A 19,303-nucleotide genomic window follows, 5' to 3' on the forward strand; every position below is an offset into this window, starting at 1 on the left:
CTTAAAATGAAGTTGAAAGCCTTTAAATGCAGTTTTTTTTTTTAAATCCCTCCTCTTGCCTTCGTTCTTAGATTTAAGACCAGTGTGGTCACTTTGTTCTGTAAAACTTCTTCACTCTTTCAGTCCAGCATCTCACTGGTTTGACTGTTTGCTCTTGTAGAAAAGAAGCAGAGTTTTATTGAAGGAAGCTCCACAGGTTTACAGCACCTGTCATTAATGTAGACTCAGACTCCGCCTCCACTGGATCTGTTTGTTATGACAGCTGAGCTACAAACCAACAAAATGCTCTACATCAGAGACCACTGTGTGTATTTGGTGAACAAGTTTGTGTTCCCAACATGTAACGTTAGTGTAGAGACCTAAATGATCAAGTTGTGTTGAGAGCTGGTGAGAGTAAAGCCTCCCCACCAGAGGGCAGTGTTAGCTCTTCTCTTCTCATGGGGTCGAGTCCATTATTTACCACAATGTTTACAGCATTTGTTCTTTTCTTAAACATGAGCTTCAAATCACACTTGAGGAGTTTTGTGGATTTGTAGTTTTGTATTTTCATCACAGCTGTTAAACAACAGATAACAGTCTGTGTTACTAAATTCACCACCAACCTGAATGTGTTTGTGCTAACATGAATGTTTTTTCTATTTCTGCATCATGGTGACCCAGATTTTTCATCTGCTGTCAGATTCAAATCAACACCAACAAACTTCAGCAGCAGCAGCAGCAGCAGCCTTATCTGTGGGCCGCAGGGGCTGATGGGAGGTCTGAGGACCTGTTAGAAAGCACGTGTCCCTCGTCTGATCTCACAGCTCGTCCTTGTTTGGCCTCAGCTGCATCAGAGCGCCACTTCTCCCCAGGTTCACCAGAGGAAACACCACTGCACAAAATGCTTTTCCTCCCAGCTGCTGCTCTGTGCTGTCTGTGTTCAGGTGAGTGTTTCCAGCCAATCAGGAGCCAACAAAGTCAACCTTTAACAAACACTGTCACACTAACCTTCATCTACCTGTCTGTTTCTCTACAGCGCTGGTTGCCATGGCAGAACAGCTGATTCAGGAGGATTTAACATTGACCAGGAGAGTTGGTGAAGAAGTCTCCTTCAGCTGTGGAAACACTGACCAGTGTAGTGATAATTATATATTCTGGTACCAGAAGAAAGACACAGAAACATTCAGAGTGATTCTGTTCACTTATGGTAGTTGTCAAATTTATTCAGATTACAATCATCCTCAGAAAGATGATTTCTCAGCTGTGAATAAACAGAACGGCTGTGAGTTGCAGATCCAGACAGTTAAACTCGATCATTCAGCCACCTACTACTGTAGCTGTTGGAAATCAGGTCCCCACAGTGAGAAATGATGCCTGCAGCCTGTACAAAAACCTCCAGATGAACAGATGTCAAACAGTGTTTGTGACAGGAAGAGAGCAGTAAACCACAGCCCAGGTTCACATATTTCACCTCCATCTCAGCCAGAGTCACAAACACACTGAACTGAGGGATTGATTTTCTTTCCTGCTGTCAGGATTGATTTCATATCATATTGATTGATATTTTGATCAGATATTCCAGCAGCTTTATTGTTGTTCCACACAGTGAGGACAAACTAACAACACAGAAGCACAATGAGGAAACAACAACAACTAAATAGAAAGAGAATCCAGATGAAAGGATCAAATAACAAACATATGTCATGTTTGAAAGTCATTTTGTTGAATCAAAGAAGAAATTGCAAAGAAAATCTTTGAGATAAAGATGAAAATGGTCTCTTTGTTGTGCTGCTGGAATAAAGTCCATTCCTCCCTCACAATACTAATCTGCTCTGAATGAAAACTCTTCCAGCAGCACTTGTTGTTTAACACCTTTCAGTAGATTTCAGCAGATCATTTCACTTGATGACATTTTCAAAGACAAATCTTGGACACATGTCAGCTCAGGATTTTGTCCTTCTAGCAGCGGCTTATTAGGACGCTGATTTTGTTGGACACATTTCCATCAGTTTCCTGTGGATGTTTCTGGTTCCCAGAGGATGAATCCTAACATTTATGGTGACCTCCTGACCTTTCCTCTAGCGCCACCATCAGGACAAAAGTGTCTGTAGACCAACACTTCAGCATCTTGAAAGTTAATGCTTTGATTTTTAATAAAGTGACTGAAAACTTTCAAGAATTCAAGACTTTGTAACATTTAAAGCTGCACAAATCAATATTTTGATCTGAACAAAGGGTGAAATGACTTTGTGTAATCGAGGGTGGACTGGTCATTGGGAGGACCAGGAGGTTTCCCAGTGGCTGTTACACAAACTGATGCCATCAACAAACAAACAAACAAACAAACAAACAAACAAACAAACAAACATGTCCACAAAAGTAAGTATACCTTCCTATCACTGGTGGACCAGCAGTGACAGACTGACCAGACCTTAACTACGTTACGTAAGGAAACGTAAAACTGTTGCAGTTTGGTTCAGTTCATGTACAAAAACTACTTGGTGAGGTTTAGGAAACCATCATGGTTTGGGTTAAAATACGGGCTCAAAATAAATGAGTAATGGGTAAAAATAAAGTTCAAACTTTAAATAAGTCAAAGTTGACTTCTGGTTTCAGAATGGATGGTTCAAACAAACACAGGACTTTCACCCAGGAGACCAGGGTTCAACACCTGTGTTTGTTTGAGCCGTCCAGCCACCACACCTCCTCCATACATGGACTTTGTGGCTCTTTTTACTTCACCTTTCATAATTACTACGCCCACAAGAGTTCACCACCTCACAATAAATATAAATATGGATTTAGAAAAGGAGGTTGCACTTCAACTATGTGGTTCTCAGTGGAGCGTTAGACTCAACATTTAGTGAGCGTATTCCAGAAAATTGAAAAGGCAGCACATGTCAAGTCTTCAAGTCAAAGAGGACAAAATATTGATTTGGGTCATATCAATAAACAAACACATGTTTCAACACAAAACCTTCATCAGAGCGGTTGCAGCGCTGCACAGGTTCAATTTAGTGATGGACACAAAGGCAGAGAAAACACACAGCTGAGGGACCCAAATATTTAGGAACCAATCACTTTTTCCCCCTCGCTTCAAGATACAGGAACTAATCACAGAAAAGCCCATTACATACAACATGAAGCTTCATAAAACACAATTACTGGCCATCATTCACTATTGAGACCAAATACTACATGAAAATAAAGATACACAAATGATAATCCTGACCCAAAAAGCATTTTAAGATGAAATCATCATTAAGTCCAAGGATATTGACACATTGTGTTGCTTTCTGAAGAGAGCTGGAGGTCTAACCTCTTTCCATGAACCATTTAAAGCCACGTCACCATCTGACCCCAGCAGACCGACGCCATCAGGCTATGAAAGCTTTGTATATTTATTAATTATTGTTAAGACTCTTATTGGACCTTATTAGAGGGTAATTATATTATTTTCTTTTTTGTCTAATATGATACAAAGTACAGCTTGTTACATCTTATTAGTGTAAAGTAAAGTGTGACCAGGATGAGAGTGAATCTGTCACCATGTTTGTCGCAGCACTACATTAGTCAGCTGAGCACAGTGAATTTAAGGATGCTTTATATGACACTTTGAGAGACAGGCCTGTGTGTGGATTACAGAATGAAGCAGCACAGAAGAAATTACTCACAGAAAGTGACTTGACTCTTGAAAAAGACATTAATATCAGTGTAACAATAAAACTGGTATCAAACGTCCATCAGACACAGTTGTTAGGATGTACACAGGACATCCAGTACACATGAAGAGGATGACTGATGTGACTGTTCAGTCTAAGGCTCAAACTGCAAGGCTTCCAGTGTTTGTTACCAAAGGAAATGATCCTGCCATCCAGCTCAACTGGCAAACTGTAAGGAAGCTGTCACATGGTGCCGCTCACCTGAAGGCAATATTGGAGAAACATGAAGAGGTTTTCCATAATGAACGAGGCAGAATGAAAGATATTACAGTGAAGCTGCTTGTCAAACCTGGTAGCAAACCTGTGTTTATGAAAGCTAGACCAGTTCTCTACACTATCAGCCCCAAAGTGGAGGCTGACCTGGACACTTTGGTCAAGACTGGAGTTTTGGAACCGATGATGATCAGTGAGGATCATGCCCAGTGTTCCAGTACCCAAGAAGGATGGAGGAACCTGGACCTGTTGAGACTTTAAAGTGACACTGAACCCTGAGCTCAATCAATCTCTGTCAGGTTTACCTACAAATGCATGTGGATGAAAAGTCACTGCTGACCATCAAAACACTCAAAGGACTTTTCAGATACTGTAGGCTGCGTTTTGGCATCACTTCAGCCCCAGAACTGTTTCAGAGAGCTATGGATCAAATCTTAAGCGGGCTGTCACAGCTCCATTCTTCCAGTTTCCCTCCTGTTCCTCTGACTCAGTAATTTTCCACTCTCCCTGCCTCTGCTCCACTCTACCTGCCAGCCACTCCCACCTCATCAGCCCAACTCCACTCACCTGCAAGTTCAGCTGCAGCTCATTCCCAATCAGTCCTGCATATAAGCCTCTCCAGGACTCTCAGTCCTTGACAGATTGTTCTTCAGCATACATGTGAACCTTTCTAGCAGATTGAGGACATGGCCAAGTTGTTCATCTTGCCCTAAAGTCAGAAACAACCCGCCACTGGCTCCTCTTCACCCTGGGAATACCCACAGCAGCCATGGCACAGTGCACACATTGATTTTGCAGGACCTTTTGAGGACAGGATGTTCCTTGTAGCTGTAGATTCACACAGTAAATGAAGGTGGTGATCATGAGATCAACCACCAGTGGAAACACAATTGAAAAGCTAAGAGAAATGTTTAGTCACTTTGGATCTCCAGCACACCTAGTGTTTGACAGAGGACCCCAACTTGTCTCACAGAAGATGACTGCATTTCTACAGGCTAACAGAGAGCAACACATGAAGTCAACTCTGCAACCCTGCAAACAGCCTTGCTGATCAGTTTGTTCAGACCCTGACACGAGCCTTTACAACATCACAAGGACAAGGAACACTACATCAGAGACTGCACAACATCCCAAACTTCTGCAGCAGTCCTCGTGCCACCACACCATCTCTTCCAGCCTAATGCTGAATAGAGACCTGTGCAACAGCACTGATTTCTTAAAGACCTCAGCGGTGAAGGACATTGTTCAGTATCAACAGGGGAAATGGATTATGCACAGAGAACAGGCCAAGACAGAGTTTTCACCTCAGGAGAATCTGTGCTGACAAGGAACTAACATGGCGTCTCTGCCACTGTTGTTGTCCAAACTGGATCTGCGTCCTATTCAGTCAAATTGTGGACAGTGGCTGGAGAAGACATGCAGACCAACTCCTCAACTCTCCTGCTGTGTCTGCAGAGCTGTCTCTGGAAGAGTCTTTAGATGCACACACACCAAAACACCAACCTGTTGGAGTGCAGAACTCCACATCCAAGGTTAACGTTCCAGCTGCAGATCTGCCTACAAAAGGGACAGAGACACGTCCCTGCACATCAGCACCTGTAACAAGTTCACCATTTTAAGGTCACTAACGTTACCTCAGATCACAGATATCCTGGGAGAGAGCAGCTGCCTCCAGCCCACCTGAACTTATAGACTGAACTGCACTGACCCACGTCAGAGAATTACTCATAATATTGTTCAGGATGTTTCAGGGTCTTTTTTCCTTCTGTTCTTTCTTTATACAGAGCTGATTGTAAACATGAGTTTCTGCAGTTATGATTATTACTGCTGTATGTTGTCATGTCTGGGAGATAAAAGGGGAAAACCTACAAATCCCAGAATGCCAGTGCCTCAGGTGTCCAGGTGAGACGTCACATCCTGCCATTTGTTTGGCAGTGTGGTTGGTTTAATAATTGAACGCAGCCGGTCAGGACCCTGAGTGTTTTTTTTAAAGACTACAGAACACACACTCCGAGGAAGGAACAGTGTTTTCTCTTTACATTGTACTGATGCTGTCCTTGATGAAACCGCAGCCGTTGGACTCCAGCTGACCTCAAACAACGGACATTCAAATGCACCTCTGTCCACCACAGACATCACCTGAACGCCACCTTCAACGGCTGGGTTTGCCGCTCATCGAAGCCAGGATTGGACCCTTTGTACCACCAAGAGACGACAGCGTCACAGGGAACTTGAACTGGCTCACCACAGCAGTAACCATCAGCACAGCTGCCAGCTCACCTGCCCCTGAAAAAAGAAAGACAGAAAGAGAGAAATGAAATAAAATGGACTCTTAAAGAGGAAGAAAAGTTGTTGTAAAAGAGAAGAATAAAGTTTGACATCTTAAGAATAATTATTTCATGTTGATGTCTGATTAATGTCTGGATGTTATTTCATACAGGATGTTAGGCCTGAGGTTCAGAGTAAATTTGGGCCTTCATGTTCCTGCATGTTCCTGCAGGAGGAACACAAAGGTATTATGTGTAATCTGCTGACACTGCTGTTGGAGAATAAAGAGTTTATCTGACTTTGTAATCCAGGTCATTTATGTTCTATAAGTAACTGTAATAATTAAAACATAACATTGTCCAACTGGAAAAATCAACAGACAAACACAAAACAGCCATAAGCAGACAGTCTCCTTTTCTGTGTCTGTAACTCTTTCATAGATTATTGATTATGTGGTTTAGGTTTTCCTTCAGATCAGGATGAAGTGTTTGGAATGCAGCCCCCCACATTGGTTGTTTTCCAAACACTTCATCCTGATCTGAAGTAAAAACAAGTGGACAGAAATGACAAGAAAAGACGGAGCAGGTGTGGAGCCTAACAAACCAATGAGTATCCAGTCATTGTGTTGTTTCAGGATCATGTTTCTCTCTGTGATCCATCAGCTTTTCTTCTAACACTCAGTCAGTGTTTGTGAACTGAGACACTAACTGTTGAAGTTTTAAAGGTCAATTCTTTCTCATTCTTTCTTGATATTCTTCAGCTGCTCAACAGTCCACAGTCTCTGTTGTCGTATTTTGTGCTTCATAATGCACCACACATTTTCAATGGGAGACAGGTCTGGACTGCAGGCAGCTCAGTCTAGTACCTGAACTCTTTTACTACAAAGACACGCTGTTGGAACACGTCCACAATGTGTCTCAGCATTGTCTCTCTGAAATAATCAGGGACGTCTCTGAAAAGACATCGTCTGGATGGCAGCATATGTCTCTCCAAAACCTGTATGTACCTTTCAGCATTAATGTGGCCTTCACAGATGTGACAGTTACCCATGATGCCATGGGCACTAACACACCTCCATACCATCACAGCTGCTGTCTGTTGAAGTCAGTGCTGGGGACAATCTGGATGGTCCTTTTCCTCTTTAGCCTGGAGGACACGACGTCCATGATTAGTGAAAACAGTCTGAAATGTGGACTCGTCAGACCACAGGACACTTTTCCTCTTTGCGTCCGTCCATCTCAGATGAGCTCTGGTCCAGAGAAGTCTGCAGTGTTTCTGGATGTTGTTGATATCTGTCTTTCTCTTTGCATGGTAGAGTCTGAACTTACATTTGTAGATGCAGAGACAAACTGTGTTTACTGACAACGGTTTTCCAAAGTGTTCCTGAGTCCATGTAGTGTCCTTTATACAATGATGAGGGTTTTTAATGCAGTTTTTAATGCAGTGCTGCCTGAGGGGTCAAAGGTCACAGACATTCACTGTTGGTTTTCAGTCTTGCTCCTTACATGCAGAGATTTCTCTGGATTGTCTGAATCTTTTCATGATATTATGGATTGTAGATGTGAAATCTAATTGTATGGAAGTAATATTTGCAGTATTTCCAGGTATTTCAGTTGATATTTGCAGTAATGCAGTAAGTGAATGATTTGAAATGTGTAAAAATGTCATTAGTGTTCATTGGTAATGGTTGGGATCAGGTAAGTGTTTGTTGCTTCCTAGTAAGTGCAGCCCTCTAATGTCATGAAGTGATGCTCCTGTGAGGAGGGAGTTTTGGGGTTAACCTCAGATCAGTTAGTCAGGCGAGCAGAGAGTGGAGCCACACGCTTTGTTGACTTCTCCCTCTTTTCCTCTCATCAACGTTTCTCTCTTGGATTTAATGGCATCATTTGATTCTTTTGGACACTTTGGACACTTTTGGAGACTTTTTGTCAAGCATCTTTTTTTGTGCTGAAGTAAAGAGTTGAAGTTTACAGAGTGGTCCTGTGGATGTTTTCCATGTGGATTAGGACGAGGGGAATCATTAGAGCATCAAGCTAAGGCTTCATTCAGTGGAAAGATACACTATTTGTTCATTTGAATTCATTTCCTCTTGGTAATGATGACATGTTGTGAGCTTTTGAAGCAGAAAAGCCTCAGCAGGGACAGGAGTCACAAAAAGTGCAGCGACAGACATTAGCATCCATAGAGCAACACTGCTAGTGTGTCTAAAAAGACAATAAAAGAAGAGACAGTCATGTTGATATGAACATTAGAGAAACACATCATGGAGCTGAAATATGATCCTGCTTCATTATTTGGACTCGTTCACCTCAGCTGACACATTCAGCAGCACACAGGTTTTTGTATCACCACTTTTCACTGTGGGAAGATACGGGTACCTCATCTTTGGTTCAGGAACTAAACTGTTTGTAACAGGTAAGAATAAAGCTTCATTTTCCTTCAGTTGTTTTCTTGAACAAGTTGAAAATGTGTTTTTAATGAGTTTCTGCTGCTTCAGTCTTTACATGTTAGATTTTTCATCATTAGTAGAGAATTCTTGCAGCCGTGCAGCTTGTTACATCAAAAAGCTTCATAATTCCTGAAAAGATGTTTAAATCTCACTGAACAACTGAAGTTATTCTTTATTTCTGCATCACATCAAACTGATTTATATAGAAAAAGTCTGATATTGTCAAAGTTACAAATATACAGTATTTGATCATGTCAGTAATTCAGCACCATCTCTGGTTTTTATCAAACAAAATAATATATGATATTAAACATCAGTTAATATCTGTCAGTGAATGGAGCTGAAATGCCCATAACTTTAATAAATGAATATGTTGTATAGGATAATTCATCATTTTTGAAAAGGTCAAATTTACTTCATGACAATAGTATTATATATGATGGCACGTGTGTCTTTTAGTGGAATATATATTTATACATGAAGACAAAAAGATATTGAATATGATAGTAAAATAAATGTATATAATAAATGTAAATGTCTGTACATGATACAGGATGATATATAACACATACACACATATATTTATTGATTTAACTTCATACACTGAATATAAAAGAGATATTACACTGAACATAACTGCAAATATATGACAGTAAACATGTTGCTGAAAGTATGTAAATACAATAATATATTATAATATAATATAATATAATATAATATTATACAGGTATCCATAAAGTCTCTTTACAATTTAACAAATTTATTACAAAAGCAAATGAACAGACAAATGTGTGGAAATTATTACAAAATTAAAGGTAGATGCTGAAGTTTTTTGTCTCATTTAATCCTCCTCTATATGGACACCATTAGTTGCATGAAGCTCATCAAGACGATACTCGATTTCTTGCCGTGTTCTTGGTCGTCCACTCCTCCCTTTATCCAACACTGTCCCTGTCTCCATAAATGTCTTGTTTCATGCACAAATTGACGGACGTGACGGTGGACGTCTTCCACACTTAATCCTGTAGTTTCACTGAGTCTGCGTATCCGATTTTGTTTCAATAAACCACGATACACATTGTGCCTTTTCTTGAGGAGCAGACAATTAATATATATACGGTTTTATTTAACAGAAACTATTTCATCAACAGGTACCTGAAATACATAAATGCAATGTGATTAAAAACTTTGATAACCTCTGAGTACATAGAACAAATCTGATTAACATATCTCATCAATTGATTTTGTCATAAATCTTTTAAATTGTAAAGACACTTTGTGGACGCCCTGAATAATATAATATAATATAATATAATATAATATAAATTATTGAACAGTAGTCGAGTGTCAATAGTTAATTTCCTGTACTGCATTATGTATCAGTCTTTATTCATTTTTAAATACCTAAACATAACATCTGAATTGTGTATAAAAAAAAATCAAATTATTGTGAAAAAAGTTCTGAAACCATTTATGTATTGATTTGTTTCTTTATTGATTACAGGAATGTTTCAGCTGATAAATCAATAATTATGTTATAGATATTAGAAATTATTAAAATGGCAGCGATATTTAATGTGACAGTAAACATCCTTTATCATAAAATGAATATTACCATAATACAGAAAAATGATTTTCTATCATTATATCATAATATTCACATTTTAATCATATCACAGTAACTGTGTTAATTGTGTATAAGTTTAAAATTGTTATGATGAATTTTATTTATATTGATAATAATAAAATTATATGATTAAACTGACAGGACAGATTTGAGGTTCTATTTATTATATTATATTATATTATATTATATTATATTATATTATATTATATTATATTATATTATATTTATCCAACATCCAAATATATTATTTTCACAGATGCACTAAATATAAACGGGATATGATGCAACATAAATTCTAATATATGACAGTAAATATATTGTTTAAAGTGTTTGCATCTTTACATTTTAAAATATGTTATATTATATTAATAAATAGTCGTCTTGTGTCAACAGTGTATTTCTGTCACAGATCAATAAAGTTTTGTCTTTATTCACATTTTAAATACCTGAACATCATCAATCATCTTAATCATGGATCAATATTGAAATTATTGTTAAAAAAAAAACAGAAAAGAAGAAGTTTTGAAATTACTAATGAATTCATTTGTTTATTTTATGATTATATATTGGTAAATCGATCATATTTTATATATTTTGTTATCAATAAAATGGCAGCGAGATTTAATGTAACGGGAAACATGTCCTTTATTATAATATTTATGTTATAATATATCCTTTAATACCAAACATCAGGATTATATTACATTATATTATATTATATTATATTACATTATATTATATTATATTATTTAAAAGGAAATTTTAACTCAAAGATTATTAGTCATGTATGTATTTTTTAGTTTCTTTCTTCTGTCTCTTCACACGTTCAACATACTAAAACATTTTAATTTGTTATTTTAATTGTGTATAAAAGTTGGACTTCTTATGAAAAATGTTATGAAATTATTGATGGATTATTTTGGATTTTAAGGGATTTGATTTTTGTATCTGACAGTAAATATATGTTGATGTATTGCAGCCGCTGAAATATTTGTGTTTTATTTGAAGATGTTCTTTGTTATACAGTATACTTTAACACTAACACAGAAAAAATATCTATTTTATTACAGCAAATTTCATTATTATATTATATTATATTATATTATATTATATTATATTATATTATATTATATTATATTATATTGTTTAATAAGATAAGATAAGCTGGCTCTAGTAAAACTTGTTCTGGACTCGTCCTGCAGATTCACAGAAGATTAAATCAAAGTGAATTATACTTAATGGACGTTGTACATTGATATAATAATAATAATAATAATAATAATAATAATAATAATAATAATAATAATAATAATAATAATAATAACAACAACTTAATTTATATAGCACAAATATGAGTAGCCAAAACAAAGAAACAAAGAGAGAAACAGCAAGTAAAACACACCATAAAAGCAAAAGGAGGAAAAAATGCATAAGTTAAAAGTCACCAAATAGAGACATCACAAGTACAGAGATAAAAATTGACTTTGATTAGTAGTTTGTAAAAGCCTTTCTATAACGGAAGGTTTTCAGCGAAGATTTAAAAGAAGCTAATGAAGTAGCCTGTCTAATTTCAATAGGGATGCTGTTCCAAAGCCGAGGGGCTCTGACAGCAAATGCCCGGTCATCTTTGGACACAAACCAGGATCTGGGGACAACTAGAGCAGCATCCATAGATCTCAGTCCCCGCTGAGGCACATAAGGGATCAAAAGGTCCTTTAAATAATTTGGAGCAAGGCCGTTTAAAGCTTTAAAAGTTAACAGAAGAATTTTAAAATCAATACGAAATAAAACTGTGTAGGTCGGCTAGCACCGGAGTAATGTGTCCAAATTAAAATAGTTGTTAAAATTCAAAATTAAATTCTGTTAAAATTCCAGCAGCTGTGTTTTGAATTAGTTGGAGACGATGGATGGAGCTCAGGTTGATCCCAGCATAAAGTGCATTGCAGTGATCTAATCTAGAAAAAATAAAAGTGTGAATAATTTTGTGCAAATCAATAGAGGACAAGAAAGATCTTATCTTTGAGATTTTTTTTGAGCTGATAAAAGCAAGACTGGACCTCACTTTTAACTGGTTTAAAGAAAGAATAGTCAAATGTCTACTTGTCTTTATTTTCCATCTATCATGTGGTGCCATGAGGTGCTGAGTGTGTTTGATGTGAAGGTGAATCCAGTATATGTAGTGAACTTTGTGCTGTATTGATGAGTAGTTTAGTGATCAGAGTCCATGTAGTTTCCAGGATCAGACTGAATGCAGTGCAGTGCTGTAAGCTGCTGTTGACTGTGTGAATGTGTGTCTGTGCTGCTTGTTGCTGCTGTCAAACTTCAGATGAGCAGGTAGTGAAGCCTGTGGTGAGCGTGTACCCAGCAGCATCCAGAGCCCACCTGGAGGGGAAGAGCTCCCTGCTGTGTCTGGCCTCACACATGTTTCCTCCTCTGGTCCGCTTCTCCTGGAAAAGACGAAAGGAGGACGGTCCTCTGGAGGAGCTGCCCCCTGCTGAGGGAGAGCAGCTGGAGCTCAGAGAGTCGGGACGCAGCGCCGCCATCTTGCTGATAGATAGAGACCCTCTGTACACATACGTCTGCTCCGTCCAGCACGAGGGGGACACAGTGGAGGCCCAAACAGAACAAGGTAATGAAGGCTTGGTGACTGTGTTCAGCAGTGATTCAGCTTCATGTGGAGACGCTGTCAAAGAGAGCAGAGGAGCAGAGGACTGACATTTCTCACTGCGACTCCAAACATTTGTCTCCTTTTGTGTTTCAGTGGTTCCAGCTCCAGCAGCCTCCTGTCCTCCAGAGAGAGAGCCAGCAGACCTGCCAGCTCTGCAGCAAGCTGACTGTAAGATCACCTGCTGCCTCTCTGCACGGACAGATCCAATGTTCTGCTGCAGTTAGAGCTGCATATCAGTCTGTTCACTTTCTGCTCATCATTGAAGGATTGAAACATAAACTCCCTGATTCTGTTAGAGTGTCCAACAGCACAACTAATCCCAGTGAGAGAGCTTTCACTTCACAATCTGACAAACTCGACAAGTTTTAGGGCCACTAGACCACATTTTGGCCTTTGAGGCTGCTAGAAAAACTTTGGGGACTTTATCTTAAAGCTCCACTATAAATATTTCTATCTGAAGAATGAATCTAATGACTGTGTGTAAAGTGAAAGGTGTCTCTGCTGGTTGTGAAGCCACAGAGAATCGTCACCAACTCTGCAGCTCTACGGAGCTTTTTAGCCTCTTTTACAATCCAGTTTTGCTTTTTGATCAAACAGAAAATCAAATCCTGTTTAGGGCCCCTAAAAAGCCGGGCGGGGCCCCGACTTGTTGTATTTAATAAGGGCCTTTGAGCTTTGATTCAAACTGTAGCCGACCCCCGTCTTCATGTAAAGCTGGTTGTCCCGTCTGGAAAAGTCCAAGTTATACTGATGAAAATCTGATGATATTCTGATGAAATTTACACAGAAACAGTGTGGAGAGAAGACTGACCTGTCTGTCTGTCTGTCTGTGTGTCTGTCTGTCTGTCTGTCTGTGTGTCTGTCTGTCTGTCTGTGTGTCTGTCTGTGTGTCTGTCTGTGTGTCTGTGTGTCTGTCTGTCTGTCTGTCTGTCTGTCTGTCTGTCTGTCTGTGTGTCTGTCTGTGTGTCTGTCTGTGTGTCTGTCTGTGTGTCTGTGTGTCTGTCTGTGTGTCTGTGTGTCTGTCTGTCTGTCTGTCTGTGTGTCTGTCTGTCTGTCTGTGTGTCTGTCTGTCAGTGTCCTTCCAGTCTGAGTGCAGGGTGAAGCTGCTCTGTGTTCTGTACACAGTGCTGATAGTGAAGAGTCTGGTGTTCTGCTGTGGACTCTCTCTGCTGAAGATCCTCAGAAACAAGGGACCGTCCACCAACTGCACACATGCTGACTGACTGTTTTCTGATGGCCTTTTCTCACCATCAGATCTCATCAATTCATCTCATTGATCACTTTGATCAGCAGTCACAAATGTCCATTTTCATCTTTTCTTCTTGCTTGTAAAATGTCTCTTTTTATGCACAGCTTAGATACAGTCATCCTAACAATATAAATACATATATACACATATATATTTGCAGTTACTGAGTGTAAATTCTGTGCTCTAGTCTTATTTTCATCCTCCACTTTATTTGCACTTTGAATTGTGACTGGTATAATCATAGAAAATGAAGCTGAATCATTAGCTGTCTGCTAGATATTTGATTGTTTCTAGTATTTTTCTCTTCTTGTCTTTCTTTTTAATACATTATGCAGAGTGTGGCAGCTTTGTCAAATTCTTTCAGTGGAACATTCTCAATAAAGTGAAAAATCACAGTGTGTGTGTTTTACAAACATCCTTGTTTTGATGGATTTCACTTTGGCTTCAGAGCAAATCATCACAAACACAATCCACTTCATTGGCCGTGTATGTTGACGCCTACAAGTCATGTGACTCTGCTTGTAAGTAGCTCTCAATATACTTTGACACAGCAGCAAGAAGAAATGTACAGGAAGATCTGAATATAAGCATACAGCTAAACAAGGACAACAAAGCTAAAGAAAGAGAAGCAAACACAAACATATAGCTGTTATATACAAGTCAGTAGGTGTGTCTGTGCCAGCAGGTTCAGTGCTGAGCCCCTTTTATAATTGTGTCACTTCATGACATTAATAATGACATGAAATCACATGAATAACACAGATGAAAGCTGAGACAGTGAGTACTGAGCGCTGAAATCAAACTGAAGTTCCTGCAATGATTCTTGAAGCAGAGTCGACGCTTGTAACTGTCATTGTGTTATTAATGTGAAAAAGAGCAGCTAACGGTGAGGAGGCTGCAGAGCAGAAACCCACACAGCCCGTCTGCTGCAGGAAAGGAAGTGTTGATTGGCTGTCAACAGTTTTTTATGAGTCCTAATAACCACTGAGAACAGATTCATATCTGCTGCTGTACACACTCATCAACTCCTCTCCCCAATGGTGCCGGAAGTAGGGGGACCAAGGCGCCATCGGCCCCTCCGCTTTACTTTACGTTCACACCTTGTTTTTTGAAGCCACAACCATAAATGTGTGAACAGTGAACGGATGCAGCTGCACCCCCACTATTATATTTGGGGGAGCAAACGTGTGCTTTTGCATCTCCACTTTTTCATCACACAACTTTGATATTTGAAAACATTTGAGCGACGCCGAGACAAAATCTTTACTGCCGGGACAAAAAAGAAGAAGAAAATGTCAGCTGTGATGTCATGTCATTATTTACACCAACTTCATGACTATATTACTCAATATTTTATTAAACTATAGTCTGTTATGTGATGTTATATTGTTAGTAATCAATCAATCAGAATTCAGCACTTTTTATACAAACAAGAAAAAGTTCTTCATACAATCAAACAATAAAAAAGCAACACAGAAGATAAAAATAAATACATTTTCTCATCATAAAATCATATGACAACTAAAACAGGAAAACAGAATAAAATGTACAAATAAAAAGTAAATATATAAACAAATAAATAATGTTCAATTAAAATCCAAACTAACGAGGTCAGTTTTGAGTTTCCTTTTAAAAATATCGACTCTCTCTGAGGCCCTCAGGTCTTCAGGCTGTTCCACAGACGTGGACCAGAGTCATGAAAGGACGCCTCACTGTGGGTTTTTGTTCTGACTCTGGGGGTTCTACAGGGTTCTAAAGGGTTCTACAGGGTTCTACAGGGTTCATAGAATAAAGTCAAATCACCGTTCAGAGTTTTATAAACCAATAAAATGAGTTCTGAAGCAAACAGGAAGCCACTGCAGAGCCTTTAAAATTGGTGTAATGTGTGTTCTCTCTCTGTTCCTCATCAGAACACGTGCAGCTGAGTTTTGTAATAATTGTAATGAAGATGTTTTTTCTTAGAAAGAGCAGAAAGTGGATCATTCCAGTGGTCAGTTCTGCAGGTAATAAAAGCATTAGTGACTGTGTGTTGTGTTGAGAGAGAAACAGTCTCACTCTGCTGATGTTCTTCACTTGATAAAATGATGTTTGAATTATGTTTCTAATATGTGGCTCAAAACTAAGATGTGAATCAAAGATAACTCTGAGCTTTTTCACTTGTTCACAGGGTTTTAAGGTCACTTCTTTTGCATTGACTTTCTCTCTCTGAGCTTCAGGACCAATAATTAAGAGCTGGGTTTTGTCCTGGTTGATCTGTAGAAAGTTTTCTGCCATCCAAGACTTGAGATCTAAAATACAGTTAAAAAGGACATCGAGTGTCTCTGAGTCCTCAGGAGACACAGCGATGTCCAGCTGTGTATCATCAGCAGAACTATGGACGTCTCTGCTGTGACTCCTGATGACGTTTCCAAGTGGCAGCATGAAGAGATTAAAAAGAGTCGCAGCTAAAATTGAGCCACGATCTGATCTCTTCTTGATGAACATTCATCCATGCTGACATGAAATGTTCTGTTGGTCAGATCAGATTTAAAGCAGTTAAAAACAGGAGCAGAGGCCAATCAGACAGTGACGTCTGTCTAAAAGAACTGAGTGTTCGACTGTATCAAAGGCTGATCTGAAGTCAAGTCGTACTAATATAGAGAGTTTTCTCACGTCCATATTTGACCTGCGCTCGCTAACAACCCTGACCAGTGACGTCTCACTGCTGTGATTGACCCAAAGACACATTGATATCCTCGAAAACAGATTGTGGACGTTCAAAAAAAAAAAAATCATCTAAAACGTTTTCTTTTCACGTGTAGTTATAGAGAAGCGATGAATCTAAATATTAATGATCAAATCAATTGATCTACAATGACAGCACATTCATTTTCCTGCTCTCACATGTCCAAATGTCCGCCATAAACAGGTGGACATGTTGCTGCTGCTGTCAGGATTATAACTGTCACACTGCTGCCCTCTAGTGTCTGCAACAACACACTGCAACAACACCTGATACTACTACTACTACTGCTATTAGTACTAATACTGCTACAACTACTGTAGTAGTCATGAAAATTGTTGATTAAGATTTCCCAGAACTGCATGTGATGTCTTCAAACTGTTTGTTTTATCCGACCAACAGTCCAAAACAAAATGATGTTCAGTCCACCTTCATATATGACAAAGAAAACATTCAAATTATTACTTTCACTTCAGCTGTTGATCAGTTTCTATATTAATAGTTTGGTCTATAAACCATCAGAAAACTGTGAAAAATATCCTAAAGTCCAAGCTGGCAGTGTGTAAACACCAGATGAAATATACTGGTAAGATTGTCATTAACCTCACGAAGCTCTGGAACATAAAGTCCTGAACAGTGGAAGTGAATGGTGACCAGTTTTAAAAAAAAGAAAAAAGAACTGGGAAATAAAAACATGAAACGCTTCCATACACATCGTCTGCTGTAATCCAAGTCTCCTAAAGTCCTGACATGCCGTTCACACACACACACACACACACACACACACACTGACACCTCAGACAGTGTGAACATCAACGTGGCTGCAAGCTAAAGAATTACACTTCACTGTTTTTCTGTGAAACTCCAGCAGGGTTTTGTGGACTACAAAACTAAACCTGACCTCCAATCAGTGTGAGGGGGAGGAGATAATGACTGAATGTTCATTTTGAGGTGAACTATCCCTTTAAGGGAAAAGGCTGGGAACTCCTGACATACAAGACACGACATTTAGAAGCAGTGAATCACTGCAGCCAGCAGAGGACAGCAGAGTCCAGATAAAATCAGTCACTGCACTTTACTGTCTTTGTCACCTGATTGTATTCTGAAACCATCACCCTGTTTTTCTTTCTTTATTTAAAGGGGCAGTTCACCCGCAAATCAAAAATACATGGTTAAATAGCACTTACAGGCCAGGAGAAACATATATTTTTTTAATGTTGGGGTGAACTGTCCCCTTAAAACCATCACTGACCTTTAACAGAGTCACTGGATACAAAAATCAGATTTAGTTCTCTTGTGTTTGTCAGTCTGCATTAAAATGTGGACAGAGAAGACTGATTATATGTTTGTGATTAAAAAAGGATGAAATGACATTTTGATGATCAGACAGAGAAAGTTTACATCCAAGAGGACCAGAGATAATTCATATCAAGGTTTGTAGGAGGCAACTGGACTGGACAGAGTTCTGGAAGACGTTTCGTCTCTCATCCAAGAGGCTTCTTCAGGGAGTTCAGGTATTAAACCTGATGTGCTCGTTAACACCTAGAGGGTCATGTGACTCATGATCCCGCCCCTCCATTGTGTGACTCATGAGTTTCACCTGGGGGGAGGTGTGAATGAGAGTCGTTAAGGACTCTGCTGTCATGTGACTTGTTAGGGTCACCTGATTTCAGGTGGGTATCCAGCTGCCTGTGTCTTAGACGTCCTCCTCTGTTGAGAGACGGCCGTTCCAGGTTAACAAAAATGTCCTCGTTCACTCCTCTGTCAAACCATCTGTCTTCTCTGGACAAAATACGGACATTGTCATCCTCAAAGGAGTGTCCCTTGTCTTTCAGGTGTAGCTGGACTGCTGAGTCCTGACCTGTCCTGTCCTGATAATCAAGAGATAATCAATCACAAATATGTTTTTAGACTCACAGATAATCAATAAAATGAAGCTGTGAAGTATCAATTACTCTTCAATTTACTATTAATTAAATGTGTATTATTGATCAATTCACCAGTTTTTGTGTTGTTAGCAGTTTTTACAGCTCAAGACATAAAGGTGTAGTCTGTAGTTTTGAGGGAACACATTTGTATAAAAACATGAATAACATGATTTGTTTATAAATGTTCATAGCTCGTTGTTTATTCAATGATCACATTTATTTCCAGCGTTATTAACTACTGTCCAATTTAAAAAAAAAAAAAACTCTGCATGCAAAACTTTAAAGAAAGTACGGTAACACTTCATATTAAGATGTTTGCAATAAGTGTTACTTAATAGGTAATAAGGCCCTTATGTAGTCATATTAATACATATTAACATCAATGAGCATCTTATAAATGTTAATAAGTGCATGGTGAATGTTTATTGTAAGATTATATGACATTTCTAAGCACTTATGAGAAACTTCAAAGTCTACA

At 38.8% G+C, this 19,303-nt stretch overlaps 1 protein-coding gene across 1 annotated transcript; it reads left to right on the forward strand.

Annotated features, from left to right (window-relative positions):
- Positions 1-675: 675 nt before the first annotated feature.
- Positions 676-14,590, forward strand: LOC146317252 (immunoglobulin lambda-1 light chain-like). Its single transcript, XM_084732785.1, has 7 exons — positions 676-923; positions 1,016-1,330; positions 8,512-8,518; positions 8,551-8,597; positions 12,585-12,887; positions 13,020-13,094; positions 14,001-14,590. Exons 1-7 carry the CDS (start codon positions 881-883, stop codon positions 14,147-14,149), a joined length of 939 nt encoding a protein of 312 aa, XP_084588911.1. The 5' UTR covers positions 676-880; the 3' UTR covers positions 14,150-14,590.
- The last annotated feature ends 4,713 nt before the right edge of the window (positions 14,591-19,303 follow it).

This window comes from Lutjanus erythropterus, chromosome 12 (assembly GCF_056507025.1).
Source record: "Lutjanus erythropterus isolate fLutEry1 chromosome 12, fLutEry1.hap2, whole genome shotgun sequence".
Lineage (NCBI taxonomy): Eukaryota > Metazoa > Chordata > Actinopteri > Lutjaniformes > Lutjanidae > Lutjanus > Lutjanus erythropterus.

Bases quoted from the DNA above. Each gene is read 5' to 3' on its own strand.
- LOC146317252 (XM_084732785.1), top strand. From the start codon at position 881: ATGCTTTTCCTCCCAGCTGCTGCTCTGTGCTGTCTGTGTTCAG. The intron at 924-1,015 runs GTGAGTGTTTCC...GTTTCTCTACAG, and splicing joins TCTGTGCTGTCTGTGTTCAG to CGCTGGTTGCCATGGCAGAA. The intron at 12,888-13,019 runs GTAATGAAGGCT...TTTGTGTTTCAG, and splicing joins GGAGGCCCAAACAGAACAAG to TGGTTCCAGCTCCAGCAGCC.